Genomic DNA, 16,019 nt, shown 5'->3' on the forward strand with positions numbered 1-16,019 from the left:
ATTTTAAAAATATATTATAAAAATAATAATAATTTTTTAATTACTTATCGGTGTTGTTGATAACAATGATGAATTGATAATCACTTGGTAATTGGTCAATATGATATTTTAATATTTTAATTGAAAAAGAAATCATATTAATCCTTTGACATTTATTTATGATTTTGGGACTCAATTATTAGTACCAATTTTTTTTAATAAAAGATTTATTTGTAATTTCTTTGGAGCATTTTCTGTTGTATTGTCTATTAACTAACTATGAAACTAACTGAAATTTTTAACAGAGATGCAACGTCACGTCCTTTTTGAAGTTGTCCTTGACTCTATAAACATTATTAGTGCATCTCCAAATTAAAAAAAGTTCAAGTCACCTCAACCTTTTATTATTTTAAATATAAAAATAAAATCCATATAATTCGAATTAAAAAAATCCTTTTGTTTCTTTCTTTGGCCACCAAAAAAAAAAAATGTACCACTTACTCTTTGAATTGATAATGCCGAACATTAAAAATTGGATCGTTTATTGAATGAATTAATTCAAGTGCTAATGATTAAAACAATAATTGAACTGTAATTAAAATAGTTATAAGTAAAATATTTTATTAAATCGATCAGTCATTAAAATATTAATTTAATAATTTATTAGTTTAATTGAGCAAATTGAATCGGATTTTCATATAGTAGGACAATGCACACATTATAGTCTGTTACAATGTTACATAGTTCACTATTTTAAACTAACCACCAAAAGCTCAGTACCGTAATATATTAAAATGGTTTACGTCATGTCAATATGAGAAGTGTGAAAGCAGAATAAAACCAAGAAAAAAGGCAGATAATAATAATATGGCACCAAAAAAAAAAAAACAAGTCAAAATAATAAATCTGAAGCTTCTTCTTCTAACCGTATTCCGTAAATCCTTCAACTCTCGCATCGTCTGACCCGGTTCATCAGAATCTCCCAAACATCGCAACGTACAACACGATCCATTCAGGATAATAAATCCATCAATCAACCACATCGACTTCCAGTAAGCAACTCAATCTGCATGAAAATGTCAGAGCAAACGCAATCAAACGATGAATCAGCTGAAGAAATCTCAAACTGCCCCAGCCATGGCGGCGGTTTCAGAGGGTTCAAGAAGAGAAACCAGGTATTTGATGATTACAGTTTAGTTGCCGACAACGAGAAGGCTATAAATGAAGACAAATACGAAGAAGAAGAAGAAGGACGTTATTCGGATTCAGATTCGGATTCGCTGTTCGGTATACAGGGTCCGAACGAGGAGGGTTTGGAACCGATAAGAGAAGAAGACTGTGAGAGTAGTGTGTTCTCTCTGGATTTTCGGAACTGGAATGATGTTGTGCATGTGTGTGTGGGCAAACATGGCGATAAGTCGAGCTTCGAAGCACTTTCATGGACGTTGAAGCACTGGATCACACCTTTCACTACGCTTTGTCTTCTTCACGTCTTCCCTCTGGTTAGGCTCATTCCCAGTCCCTGTAAGTGTATTATAACTCTTTCTTTATCATTTTTTAGCTTATGTGTTTCTCAGTTTCTCTACAATTTTGGTTCATATTAGGTCATTTCATTTTAGGATTTTTTTTTTAAAATCAATCTCAACTCCCTTCTAATGAATCCAAATACAAAAAATCCATGAAATTAGAAAATCACTCTAAAATTGAATCTCTTTTACTGAAGTTATCAATTAATACTGGATTTGTTAATTGAGTTGTTCTGTTGATTAATAACTATTAGTTGTAATTGATAATTTCAGTAAGTAAAGGACATGAGATTTTAAAATAAGGAAAAACATAACTTTGAACCCTGACCTTTGCTCTATAGATCCTTACACTTTTTCTTAATATTTTAGGTTTTTATAATTTTATTTTTTAATATTATAAGTCCCTAAATGAATATAGGAAGCTTAAAAGGACCTAAAATATTAAAAAATAAAATGTAAAAGCTCAAAATACAAAAAAAAAAGTTTAAAGACATATAATAAAATGTAAGTAAAGTGTAAGGATTTAAAATTATATTTATTTTTAAAATAATTTTGTGATTTTATTAGACATACATGTTTAGACCCATTATATGGGGCTGAGAGAGTAACCTTTTTTCTGGTCCATTTGTTTTTGTGATGATTTTCAAGAGCAGTTAGTATTGAGCGTTATCTAAAAGTTAAGATGGGTTTGGAAGTCAATGGTCATCTCTTCTCATTTCAGAAGAGTAAAGGTTTATGGTCAAGCACGCAAGGTTTTTGTTTTTGCTCTTAAAAATCTATATACTTGACAAAATACATTTTTTGGTGCCGAATAAGAGTTTGCCCCCATGGGCTATGTGAAGACGACAAGACAATTTGGAAGGCAAGGGAAATATTGAATGTACATATGGTTGACATATAAATGCAAATATATGTGAAGCATATGCATTAATATTAGTCTGTATAATTAATTAATTAAAATGACGTAATTTAATGGCAGTGGGAAAACTTCCAAGGAGTCATGTAAACAAGCCGCACGTCAATCTCTACTTAGACCAACACAAATGTAAGAGGAAACGCCTTCTTCAAAGGTTCATTGACTTGTGCCTTGCTTCCCAGGTAATGCACCACTTAACTGTATTTTGCGTGAAATTCAAACTAAATTACAGAAAAAATATAATTTTAAATTATTGCACTTTACTTGAATTTTGTTATAAATCTTTATACTTTTTTAATATTTTAAGTCTCTATACTTTTGCTTTTTGATATTCTAGATCTCTCCATGAGTAATGTTATAAGAACTTAAAATATTAAAAAAAAATGAGTATATGAACCTAAAATATTGAAAAAAAGTATAGAAATTTATAGCAAAACTCCAATATAGTACAACGATGTAAAGTTAAATTTCTCCTAAATCATATTATTCATAAAATCATATTATTCATACTTTATAAATAATACAATTTCATATAATTACTGATATGTTTAACTACAGTTTTCATTAAAATAAAAGTTGTTTAATTAAATCAATTATGGTAAAGCATTAAAGTATATCAACTCCCTAAAAGTTGTTGAATAAAACAAATTGAGCTCAAAAACACTCAATGTTCTGCCTTTTTTGGTTCATAAACAGCTCGTTTTCATATATATATATATATATATATAATAACATTTTATTATATATATTGTAGAAATAATTTGGGCCATCTTAGTTCTTTCTTAATGAGTCTGAAGCCCATATTGACAAGGCCCTTAAAAGGCCAGGGCAAACTCTTAACATTTTTATGGTCGGAGATGCCGAAGGACTAGTCACCAAACTTTGTTTTTTTGGGAATCAGCTCATACGATTATTCAATTTTAAATTAAAACTGAATAAATGTATAAGATTAATTTAATTTATGATTCTATATGCCAAAACTGAATTGGAAACATACAGGTTAAGGTGGAGACGATACTTAATGAAGGCGATAACGTTGCTAAAAGCATTGTGGATGTCATCAACAACGTAGGCGTCCGAAAATTGGTCCTCGGAATTACCAAATCTAATCTAAGGTAACAAACATGCCATAAACGTGCAAGTTTCTTATACTTGCAATGATTTTGAGATACACATTGATATTGATGAATTCTCTTAATAAAAACAGATAGTGTTTTACAATACTAGTAAGCTAAGGTTTTAAATTATTGCATATAAACAATTTAATGACTTTTATTACTTGACAATAATTTCTCAGATTTTTTAATTTAAGTAATGTAATGTCATTAAGTGATGCATATGATTTTAAGTTCGAATGGGTTATGTGCATTCTGGCCCAAAAAAAAAGAGAGAGAAAAAGAAAACAATGGGTTATATCCACGTAACTCAAAGTTTGTTGTAGTTCCTTAAAGTTATTTCCTCCCCCAATTATTTGTGAGAATGGCGTGGATTAATTTCTCAATATGAATAATCTAAAAACACAGAAACAACCAGTTGAAAGATTAAATTACAATGAAAATATTTTTTTAAAAGAAAACAATGCTTTTAACTTTACTCTTCATTCGTCTCTTTTTTTCTATAAAAAAAAAGAGGATATCAATGAACAATATAAAACAAGAACTTCACTATTGTTTACTTATTATGATAAAAAAAAAAAGGAGGATATCAATGAACAATATAAAACAAGAACTTCACTATTGTTTACTTATTATGAGCCATTTTATGAAATTAAACTAATTCCAAGATCCTTTATGAATATTCTCTTAAAATTTCTGCTTCTTTGTATATGTTCTAGGGCCCGTTTGTTTAAGATTTAAAAATAAGTGATTTTTCATTAGTTTAAAAATTTTATAAAGAGAGATTTATTTTGTAAAAATTTTATAAAAAACAGACATTACAATAATAAAAAACTGGTTATTTTTTAGTTATTTTTAAATTTTATAATATCTTTTTTATTTTTATTTTATAAAAATAATTTATTATTATATTAATTTAAAATTTTATGATATTTTCGCACACATTCTCTCTCATTTATCGCATTAAATTGCTTTTAAAAGTAACTTTTTAAAATAATTAAAAAATATTTTTTTAAAAATTTTGATTATTTTTAAAAGTTTAAAAAACATAAAATAAGAACTCACAAAATAAATTTTAAAAAAGTAAATGATTTTTTAATGGAATAAGCTAAAACATATAATTTCTAATTTTTGATTGGTTGCAGAAAAACGGTGTCTCGCAGAAAAAAAGCAATAGCAGGTGACGTAGTGAAAAAAGCGCCTGAGAACTGCGACGTTAAGATCATATGCGAAGGAAAGGACGTTATTTATGACATCGTTGGGGCTGCCTCGCCGCGTTCCAGCCAAAGCGGCACCCCCAGATCTTCACGGGAAGAACATGAAGCTAGTCGTATTGTTCCCTACAAGAAGTTGAGGTGACTCCGAATTTAAGCGAGAAAATAATCGTCGAGGATCAGAGTTTTAGATCGGGGAATTAGACGCGCTAGGGTTTGTCAACAAGAAAAGTATATGTAATTATGAACAAGTAGAATGTCGAGGATGAATCTTGTGGAAAAGCGTATCAATTTGATAGGTTGAACGGAGACATTCAATCATTCTTGGAGGATCCATGATATTCTTTGTTGGGAACACTGAAACATCCGTGATGCCAAAATCCGTTTCGGTAGCTTCGAAAATAAGCTGACAACATAGGGAAAGGAAGATGAAATCACGCCTTTCTCGAGGGTAAGAAGATGCAGATATTGCTTCGGGGTGAAATAATGGAGACAATCAGCATAGTCACTTTGCGCAATCTCAACTTTATTTTGATTGTCACTTTCTCAACCATCATTCAATTCAAAACTAGTATTTCTATAGGATGAAATAAATACATAAAACGACATTTTTATTCTTAAACCTGCTTAATGTCATTTTATCATTAATTTTAAAATCTTAGTATGGATAAAATGAAAGAGTGATTTGATTTTTCGGGATTTTGTGAATATGCTATGAAGAGTAGGAGTTACAGAATGTTCTAATTCCAATTCAGTGTTGTCCTGTTCAATCAATGAATGTCTGTCAAGTGATTACAAGCCAGAATTCTACCCAGTTGAGTTTCACGGAAACATCTAAAATTGCTTCATCTTAGGGACATAGGCATTGAGCTTTAAGACGACGTTGCTAGTTAAAAGGGACATTTTCCTTGGAGCTTTTCACAGATGACAGAGAAGCTATGCATTAATTATATGCCATACATCTTTTGAGAATGAAAACAGCCAACAAAAAACCAAACATACAATTCCTCATCATCTGTTCTTTAAACATTGAAAAACAGTTCCTCCCCCTTTTCAACAGAAACCATTTTATAATCATCAATATTCTGTCTCTAACACTAGAAGAAATCAAACTCAAGATAATTACCAGAACCTTTCTGATCCGGAATTGACATATGGTTGCCAGCCTTTTCGCCAGCTGAAGAGGCTGGGGAAGGTATCTTCTCATACTCTACAGGCTTTGGGATCTCTGGTGGGGTAGCGCAGCGAATAAGTGCCCAATTCACACCTTCGAAAAACGGATGTTGCTTTATCTCAGTGGCGCCTCGTTTATATGCCAACCTGTGCTGTGGTTCCTTCACAAGCAACCCCCTTATGAGATCCCTTGCTGCGAAACTTACAACAGGTGCCTCTGGAAATCGAAGAGGCTGGCCTACAACATTAAACAATGTAGCCCGGTTCCCAGAACCCTTGAAAGGAGTCTTACCAAACAAAAGCTCATATAGAAATATCCCAAAAGTCCACCAATCAACTGCACTCCCATGACCTTCTCCCTTGATGATCTCAGGTGCCAAGTATTCATGGGTTCCAACAAATGACATAGATCGTGCATCGGTGGGCTCAGCAATGAGCTCGGGTAATGGAGTCACTTGGTTTCCAATTTCAGTTTTGGGTTTCCGATCCTTCTTTGATTTGCTAGAAAAGAGCCGAGGTGAAAAGCATGTTGTAGGAGCAACACAGGATGGCTGGATGCAGGAAGGCGGTTCAATACAAGCAGGCTGCACACAATACACAGGATTCTTTCTTAAAGGATCAGATTCCATGACAGAACCTTTAACAAGTGTTGGGCTAACAGCACATCGGAGGGAAAGGTCAAAGTCTGAAAGCATAATATGTCCATCATCCCTAACAAGGACATTTTCTGGCTTGAGATCACGGTAGACAATGCCAAGCATGTGGAGATACTCTAACGCCAGCAGCACCTCTGCCACATAAAATCTGCCATTTAACAGTAAAATAGAAGCGGTTACCATCAAATCAAATCCAAATCACATCTCACTAGGCAGTGTTGTATCTAGGCTAGAAGCAAAAGTGATTGCATCTCTAGGTGGTATACATTATCAGACTCCAGTTACATAATGGCTTTCAAATATGCACGTCAAGAGCTGAATCTGAAATCAGAAATTTTTTAGATTAAATTATGGGATTTCGTATACAGCTGAATAAGAAGACCCACGCCTGGAGGGGTGAGGGGAGCAGGGGAGGAGGAAGAGACGACAAAATTAAACATGAACTCAAATACATGGGTTCTAAAACCATGATTTCAACCTCCACCACCATCCTCCCCATACAAAAAAATAATGATGATGATGATGATCCATATTAGGTGAATTTAGATTTTGTAAATTATGGACAAGCCCAGTGAACAGTGAACACAGATAGTGCAATAATCCATCTGCAGAGCAGCATGGAGACACAGCTAACGATCCCATTGTTAACATCAGTAGTTTAAGAAATTATCAAGGGGATGTAAAGCATAAAAATGAAGTGCAAATGATATATACTGTGATTTTAAATACATTTCCTTTGGGGGGATATGAGACCCGTATGTAATGCCATAATTCTAGCTTGCTTTTCTTATGACCATAGCAACAAGCCTCTCCGTATATTTAGAATCCACCTTCCACAACTTTCCTGAGATAGATGAACAATGAATGCATGCCCAGACTATTTTCCTAATTACATATTGTAATACAATTATAATATGCAGCAGCAATTATCATGGCTGAAAACTTCTACAATACCTAGCTTTCAAAGCCAATTATGCCTATTGTTCTCCAAAGATCAATGAATTATAGACACGCACCAAAAGATACAGCATAATCATACAGCTGGCACAATATATGGGGTTTGTTGTATTTACGTTCTCTCATTTCCAAGAATATAAAACGTTCAAGTCTAAGAACTTTGCATGCCTCGATGAAAGAGAAGAAGTATGAATTTTACAAGCATAAACTGTAGAATCAAGCACTTTCTTATGGTGGAGAATTAACCATAGGCCCTTGATTCTTAGAAGCAAACCAAGGGAACAATTGAAAATTCCACAGTAATTGGTAGGTAATAATCAAATGAAATATCACTAGAATTAACGACAAAAAAGGGAATTCAAACATACTTTACTGCTTGCTCAGGAAAATGCTTGCCTGGCTGCCTCTGCCTGAGAGTGTGCAGGTCTCCACCTGGGCAGAATTCCATTACCAAGCACGAGAACTTCTCTGTCTCAAAATGTGTATACAACGTTGGGAGAAATGGATGGTCAAGTGATTGCAGTATTTCTCTTTCAGTCTGAGCACGAAGCAGCTTTTTACGACTTGCTAAAGACCCTTTATCCATTACCTTCATTGCAAAATAACATTTAGTTCCACTCAACTCTGAGAGATACACACTCCCAATATCCCCACAACCCAACCTCTTCAATAGTCTAAAGTGAGCTAAGCCCAAAACCCCATCTTTAGCCCGGACAGCTTGAATAGCCTCCCATCTCAAGTCATTTGCCTTGTGAGGCTTGTTGACACTGCTACTAAAACTGCTGCAAGTGCTCTCATCACTCACATCACTACTTGTACTTCCTCTGCAAATGCTGCTTTTGCCACTCTCAACAAGATCAGCTCTATCACTAATCTTGGCACTTCCACTGGTCTTTGCCAGGCTGCTGGCCCCATCACTTACTTTAGCAGATACAGAACTACTCTTCACGCTTCCATATTCTGATGTTTTCTTTTCTTGATCAATAGAGCTACTTCTATTTCCATTAACAACGTGGTCAACTCCTCCAGATAGTTGTTCATTAACAGACAAGGAAACAGAAGAACCAAATTTACTAATCAGGGAATCGGCTGACTCCTTTGGGTTTGAAATTCCTAGCTTCTTGTTTTCAGAAGTGTCTCCAGTGTACTGCTTCAATGTGTCCTGAACAGATTTCGATAAATCTTCTGGCGCAGCCAGTTCAGATTTGCCTGTCTTAGAAGATTTGATGTCTCTTGCCTCTACTGTTTGGATCCCAGATGTCCTAGGATGCTGTTTCTGGGGAGCTCTAGCACTAGTTTTTGAGTCCATCAGATATGATAAACGGTCTTAAATCAGATCAAACCAACCAAATCTGTGACTGGCCATCCTTTTCCATTAGCATTGTAACTTCCCTCAGTAGTCCCAATCACTTGCAATTTCTTCAATGATAAGAAACAACCTAAAAAAGAATAAGCAAAAGAAATTGTCAGTCGTTTACTTCAGTATGTTGCTACCGGCTTAGCTTTAACATCAGAGCAGAGAATGATCTAACAATCTATTAATGAAGAGGCAAAATCCATGCCACAATGAACTCGTCACATAACAACTCACACTTATGATAAGATAGCAACAGATCCAGTAGTCAGTGATATAATACCATCCACTGAATGAATCGCTCAGATATCATGTAAGAGCTTAACTACAAGAAGATAATCAAACAAATTGAACCTCAGATTCCTACTAAAGAGCAAATCTTAAAAGCAAAATATTATAGCAGCTAACTCCCGATAAGTAAATCAAGTGACTTTCATCTCCAGAAAGAAAGGGAAAAGAAAACAAAGCTGTGGAGCTGCATGCAGTCCATGGCCAGACAAGCAAAGCTCGGAAGAGAGGAGAAACTAGCAAACACATACTTGAGCTTCTTATCTGCCCAACACCCTCCCCACCAAAGATAAACAGTGAAATCGAAAGGAAAAAAGAAAACTTACAGAGAAGGAATGAAAAGGGGAAGTAGGAGGACCAACAAAAAGCAAGATAGGCATCAATCAAGTTAGGGCCCCAACACAAAAATGCAGATTTTGGACAGATTTTAACCTATTCAGAAAGGTAAAATAACCGTAACAAGCCAAACACAAATGATCAAGAGTAACTGAACGAAAAATGGATCTTGATCAAAGAACCATGATTTAAGTGAAATTTGAGGCAGATTCGGAGGAAAACGGAGACCCAGGTGCCAAAAGCAAAAATTGAAGGGAAAGAGATGAAACCCACATCAAGAGAAATGCGAGACAACAAGAGGAAAGTAAGATAAGCCCAAAAGAGTACCTTATTTCAAGGATCAGAACTCACTTAGCGTCGTTGCTTTCGCAGTGATGAAAAGGGACGAAAATAATGTAGAAAAGAGAAGCTCCGGGTAGCCGTGTGTCTGTGAGAGAGAGAGAGAGGGAGAGATAAGAAACGGAAGCAGCAGAGTCATGAAACTAGACTGGGCCTTCGCCTGTGGCGTACTATTACTCCATTAGGAGGGGCGAGACGTGAGAGAGGGAGAGGTCAAAGGTAAAGCAAAGCTCTTTTTCTTGGTTCAATTATTTCATTGGGTTTTTGTCCTGAAACTAGCGGGGTCCAAATCACAAAACAGTTCTCTGTTCTTCTGAGGTCTTGCACCTGTCTGTCGTGCCTTTGCCCAAATAATTCTTTATCTCTCTCCTTTTTTATTTTTTATTTTTTTAATGTTTTCTTTTGGATTGTGCTCTCCAATTTTTTTAATCAGCACCATGACAATTTTGCCCTTTCTATTTTTATCATAGACGTTGTGGGTTTTTTTTCTTTTAATCTTGAAATAACTTTTTTCGGTTACTCGTTTTAAAATTAATTGTAAAGATAAAAAGAAAATATTAGGCTCAGTTCGGCTTCTAAAAATGTTGAGCTGTCTCTTATTATTGAATTCTAGATTCTAGATTTTAGCATTGGATTTTCAGAACATTTTTAATTTAATATAAGAACCTACTTATCAATTGGAAAAATTGAGTGAGTGAGGTCAATAATTTTAAAGAAAATACTTTACTCCATTTAAATTTAGTGTCAAAAATACACATGCTACATTTAAAAAAAAAATTGTACATTTATGGTAGAGCAAGGAGCTGAATTTATGGAAGCATGATAAGTTGTGCCCAACTATATAATCATTGATTGATAGATTGAAAAATAAGGTATACATGGAGAACTATCGTATAAGACCCACAGATACCAAATACAATGTTTCAATTAATGTTTCAAGAATTCACTTCTTAAAATTATATACTCCTTCTGTTTCTATATATGAAAAAAAAATTATATCATATAGTTTAACTAAATTAGTTAACTATAATAATTATATTTAAAAATAAAAAAATTACATTAAAATACTTTATATTAATCAATATAAACATACATTAATTATTTTTCATTAATATAAATTATGAAAGATGATTTAAAAATGTGTAATAAATGCTTATTAAAATAGATGATTTTGCTTTTATAAAAAAATAAGTAAAAAGTACTAGTTTCTCCTATAAATATAAATGGGCTAAGTAGTACTATTTCAATTTATAATATTTTTTTTTGCAAATTAGTTAAACCTATTAAAAAAGAAAGAAAAAAACTGTAAAATAAGGGAGGGATGGAATTTTTTTCTCCAATAGATAATTATTGTTATTATGATTATGTTGGGATGAAACATGAGAGAGAGAGAATACAAATTCCTATACTTAAGCCGACATGAAGATTTTTTGTTGCCTAAAATGGGTGCCTATTTTCTCTAATAGTCAATAAGATCACTAGAAAATGGACCAAAGAAGAATGAGAATGTTTTGGTGTGCCAATGAAGATTAGAAGTGTAATACATACTGAACATCCCACAGCCATAATAATAACAACCTCTTGGTGGTCCATCTGCTATGTGCTCTAAAGGAGTGGCCATTGATGCTTCTTTTGATTATGCACCTGAAAGCAGAGGCTTTCATTTCATTGTATGCAATCAAAATATGAATTATGTATTCTTTTGGTTGGGTAACTTCTTCATGGCTTGAATTCTAATATTCATATTTCATTACTCCATGTCTTTTTTAAAATATATGTACATATAGTTTTTCATGTCCATATTATAGGATGCTTTCTTAAAAAAAAAAATCATTGTCTTTAATACAAGTTACATAGAGAGTTATTAGTTAACATTTTTAAATTTTATATCCATTGTAAATTACTAAAAGAAGAATTTAATTCTAATTCAATGTTTTTACCTTCCATTGCAAATTACTAAAAGGAGAATTTAATTCTAATTTAATGTTTTTACCTGGCTCCTCGAATATTAATTCTCTTATTAATAGGAGTAAAGTCAGAATATTTTTTAATTCTAAGATGATTTAATGAGTTAATCACTCTTTATTGATTATGATAAGGTGGTTAAAAATGATTTATAATAAAAATAAAAGGAATATATATTATAAAAATTTAAAACCTGGCTTTTTATATATATATTTTATCTTGCCCTATCACTTCAACTGATGATGGCCACATGAAGTCATTGAATAATAGTATGAAACTGTATAGTTTATATCATCTATATTTCAAATCTCCTAACAATGAAGTCACTTTATTTTATTAATTCTTAATGTTAGGAATGAGAGTTATGTTAGGTTTTATGTTGAAAAATATTTTAATATTATAAGAGATATCTCAATTTAGATTCCCTTTTATGATAAAAGAGGTTTGGTAAAAAAAAAAAACAATAAAAAGTAAATTAAAGAAAGTGATGGGCATAAGAAATCAACTGTGCTATACTCTGCTTTCTTTCTCACTTTCTTTTGTATACTCTCTTCTGGAGGATCCAACGGGAGATACCTGGCTATCAAGTATCCAAAATTTTCCACTGAAGAGATCCAAAGATATTTAATTCTAAATTCAGATATTGTATAATATTTTGGCTAAAGTGTATATAAGCTCATTATTAGAAAATAACACTTGACTTTAAAAATTTGATAATTATTAATCACAATAAATTTATGAATATTTGGTGGTATATTATTTTACTAGTGAAGGAAGAGTGACGCATTAGTATTATATTTAAAATTTAAAAAGATTATTTGAACATACTATAAAGTTTATGGGGGAAAACTATATGCAATTCAAGATTCAAAGAATTTTATCCAGCTTAATAAAAATAATAATTTTGTTAGCATTAAAACTAGGCAGGACCATCCTTCTAAATGCTTGAATTGCTGATGGGACAAGGGATAGCATCAGGATCATAGAAACCCTAAAATGAGAGAAAGTGAGAAAGGGAGAGCTGATGCCTGGCTCAGATTATTTCCTTGAGAAAACCCTATAGAAAGTTGCCTATGGAATTTGTTTCAAGAAATAATTAGTTTTTTTTTCTTTTCTCTTTTTTTAAATTAGAAATATCATAGATCGGCAATTTAATTTTTCTTAAATCACAAAGTGTAAATGGTAATTCCTTCCAACTATATATTTTATACATAAAGATTAGGAGTTGGACTCCAACTATTTATTTAAGAGACAAAAATACCTATTGCTCATGCCAACTAAATTGACATGGGTGATCTTTTATTAATCGCGATTACAACCGTACAAGGTCCCAATGGAGAATGAGATCTCATAAATAAGTTATCAATCAAAGTGGTTGGAATTTAATTTTCTAATGAGCCCCCCCTTCTCTCACCCAGTTGAGATGCTTTTGTTTGTGGGTGCAATGCAATTAAGATAATCCAAACACACTCATCTTTCCTGAAAAGCATTTATGTCTCTCACTTACACATGTCCACGAACACCTTCCCTGCATTTGACAACACAAACATATATGGAGGCAAGAGGGCCTATCTGATGCAGTTAAATTGACCTGTAACAAGAAACATAAACACAATTCGTCCTGCTTTAAATCACAGCCACAAAACTAGTATCAATTAACAACACAGTCAAGATGTTCCCACATAGATATTAGTATATACTCTTATGAAGATGTATACATAGGGCCAACTTAACCAGTCTCGTTCAAACATGAAGTAAGTCTGGAGGGTGCGAATATGCATGAGATGAGAAAAATCTGGGCAGGAAATTTAGATTTGGACAGTGTGGCCAAAATTAGAATGAGAGTGTTGAGGGTTTTTGGTTGGTCTTACCGATTCAAGTCTGCTTGTTTTGATCCAAGTCGCTTTCTGCATCCAGCTTGAGCTAGTAATGGCCACACATGAAGATGAGTACTGAAACATTCAGCTTTGGAGGGTAGTATTAGGATTAGTGGCTTTTGAATTGAATTCATCCTCCTATAATTTGGGTCCCACAACTAAAAGTCACACTCCTTCTATTTTCTATTTTCTTTAAGATAATTCTCATTGATTTTTTTCCTTCTCTCAAAATTTGCTTAACAGTACATAAAAGAGGATTGAAATTACATATATCTCATGTTTGCCACGTAATTAGTTGTGAAAATAGAAATTTGTTGCATCTCAGTCCAAAACGGGTTGACACCTGTGAGATAAGTTGATCTACATTCCACACCAACCAACAACAACATTAACCTTGTTAATGAAATAGCAGAATTTAAGAAAAAGGACAATATACATTAGGAAATTAAAAACAAAAGTACCATTATGTTACATAACCTTTTGAGCCTTCTTTAATACACATATTCTAGGCCTCCCATTAAAACCCATCCAATCATTATTAAAAAGATATCATTTACTATCAACAAAATGTTGGTCACAATAATGGAAGGAATTATAACTGCTAAAATACAAGCTATCAAGTTGAGAGAAGAGAACTACCTCCAAGTAGAACAATGTTCGAACCTGACTCGGTTAGATAACCAACAACAACAACAACAACAACAAGCCTTTATCCCACTAGGTGGGGTCGGCTACATGGATTGCAAGACGCCATTGTGCTCTATCATTTATTAAGCTTTTAGAAATATTATTAATTAAGAGATCACGTTCAACAACTTCCAAGAGTGTTCTCTTAGGCCTTCCTCTACCTCTCTTAATCGGACTCAAAGTTATATGTTCCACTCTTCTCACTGGTGCCTCCCTTGGTCTTCTTTGTACATGCCCAAACCATCTCAACCGATTTTCTACCATTTTTTCCTCAATAGGTGCCACCCTCACTTTTTCACGTATGTGCTCATTTCGAATTTTATCTTTACGTGTATGTCCGCACATCCATCGTAACATTCTCATCTCTGCTACTCCAACTTTATGCTCTTGCTGTCCCGTTAGAGCCCAGCATTCACTACTATATAACATTGCCGGTCTGATAGCAGTACGATAAAACTTTCCTTTAAGTTTATTAGGCACCTTACGGTCGCAAATAACTCCTTTAGCTTTTCTCCAATTAAACCACCCAGCTTGAATTCTATGTGAAATATCTCCACTGATTTCGCCATCATTTTGAATAATGGCTCCCAAATATCTAAACTTTTCCACTTGAGGTATAATTTGATCTCCAATTTCACTTCCAAATTATTTTCGAATAGTCCTTTACCAAATTTACAATATAAATATTCCGTCTTACTTCTACTCAGACGAAAACCTTTCAACTCCAATGTCCTCCTCCATAACTCAAGTTTGCAATTAACCTCTTCTCTTGTCTCTGCTATAAGAACTATATCATCCGCGAAGAGCATACATTTCGGGATTTCCTCTTGAATATGTTCCGTCAAAACATTTAAAATCAAGTTGAACAAATAAGGACTCAGAGATGATCCCTGATGTAGTCCAATCTTTATAGGAAAATCCTTTGTTTGACCACTAGGCGTTTTTATACTAGTTTTTACCCCCTCATACATATCTTGTATGGCTTTAATATAAGCAATCCGTACTCCCTTTTTTTCCAACGCTTTCCAAAGCACTTCTCTTGGTATACGGTCATAAGCTTTTTCCAAATCAATAAAAACCATGTGTAGATCTTTATCTTTACAACGATACTTTTCCATTAATCCCCTTAGTAGATAAATTGCCTCTGTAGTTGATCTACCTGGCATAAAACCAAATTGATTCTCAGAAATACTTGTCTCCAATCTCAACCTGTGCTCAATTACTTTCTCCCACAATTTCATTGTGTGGCTCATGAGTTTAATCCCTCTATAGTTAGTACAATTCTGAATATCTCCTTTATTTTTATAAATAGGAATTAATGTACTTCTCCTCCACTCATCAGGCATTTTCTTGGACCGTAAAATCACATTAAATAACTTAGTTAACCATCTCACCCCTTCTTCACCTAAACATTTCCACGCTTCGATAGATATACAATCAGGTCCGTTAGCTCTACCATTTGCCATTTTCTTAAGAGCTTCCTTTACCTCCTTATCACGTATTTTTCGATAGAATGACAAATTTTGTTCTCCTTCACCAGTTACTAAATCCTCCAAGTTACTAGATGAATCCTCTCCATCATTGAAAAGTTTAGAAAAATAAGTCTCCCATCTATTTTTAATTTCATCATCTGTAAC

General features: G+C 33.4%; 2 protein-coding genes across 3 annotated transcripts; one reads left to right on the forward strand and one right to left on the reverse strand.

The window, feature by feature from the left end:
* The first annotated feature begins 927 nt into the window (after positions 1 to 927).
* LOC129285774 (U-box domain-containing protein 35-like) lies at positions 928 to 5,463 on the forward strand. Its single transcript, XM_054921650.1, has 4 exons — positions 928 to 1,503; positions 2,485 to 2,603; positions 3,421 to 3,536; positions 4,682 to 5,463. The coding sequence occupies exons 1-4, from the start codon at positions 1,050 to 1,052 to the stop codon at positions 4,893 to 4,895; spliced, it is 903 nt and encodes a 300-aa protein (XP_054777625.1). The 5' UTR covers positions 928 to 1,049; the 3' UTR covers positions 4,896 to 5,463.
* A 212-nt stretch (positions 5,464 to 5,675) lies between these two features.
* LOC129285773 (serine/threonine-protein kinase D6PKL2) lies at positions 5,676 to 10,091 on the reverse strand. 2 transcript variants are annotated; one of them, XM_054921647.1, is made up of 3 exons: positions 9,842 to 10,091; positions 7,905 to 8,975; positions 5,676 to 6,727 (listed from the first exon to the last, which is right to left on the reverse strand). In XM_054921647.1, the coding sequence occupies exons 2-3, from the start codon at positions 8,843 to 8,845 to the stop codon at positions 5,848 to 5,850; spliced, it is 1,821 nt and encodes a 606-aa protein (XP_054777622.1). In that variant the 5' UTR covers positions 8,846 to 8,975; positions 9,842 to 10,091; the 3' UTR covers positions 5,676 to 5,847. The 2 variants fall into 2 exon arrangements, with proteins under 2 accessions (XP_054777622.1, XP_054777624.1); XM_054921649.1 differs by lacking the exon at positions 9,842 to 10,091 and adding an exon at positions 9,128 to 9,148.
* Positions 10,092 to 16,019: the final 5,928 nt, after the last annotated feature.

The sequence above is a fragment of the Prosopis cineraria genome, unplaced genomic scaffold (genome assembly GCF_029017545.1).
Source record: "Prosopis cineraria cultivar Desert tree isolate PC_DT_omini unplaced genomic scaffold, ASM2901754v1 PC11, whole genome shotgun sequence".
NCBI classification, from domain to species: domain Eukaryota; kingdom Viridiplantae; phylum Streptophyta; class Magnoliopsida; order Fabales; family Fabaceae; genus Prosopis; species Prosopis cineraria.

Bases quoted from the DNA above. Each gene is read 5' to 3' on its own strand.
- LOC129285774 (XM_054921650.1), top strand. From the start codon at position 1,050: ATGAAAATGTCAGAGCAAACGCAATCAAACGATGAATCAGCTGAAGAA. The intron at 2,604-3,420 runs GTAATGCACCAC...GGAAACATACAG, and splicing joins ACTTGTGCCTTGCTTCCCAG to GTTAAGGTGGAGACGATACT. The intron at 3,537-4,681 runs GTAACAAACATG...GATTGGTTGCAG, and splicing joins ATTACCAAATCTAATCTAAG to AAAAACGGTGTCTCGCAGAA.
- LOC129285773 (XM_054921647.1), bottom strand. From the start codon at position 8,845: ATGGACTCAAAAACTAGTGCTAGAGCTCCCCAGAAACAGCATCCTAGG. The intron at 6,728-7,904 runs GTATGTTTGAAT...GTTAAATGGCAG, and splicing joins TTTCCTGAGCAAGCAGTAAA to ATTTTATGTGGCAGAGGTGC.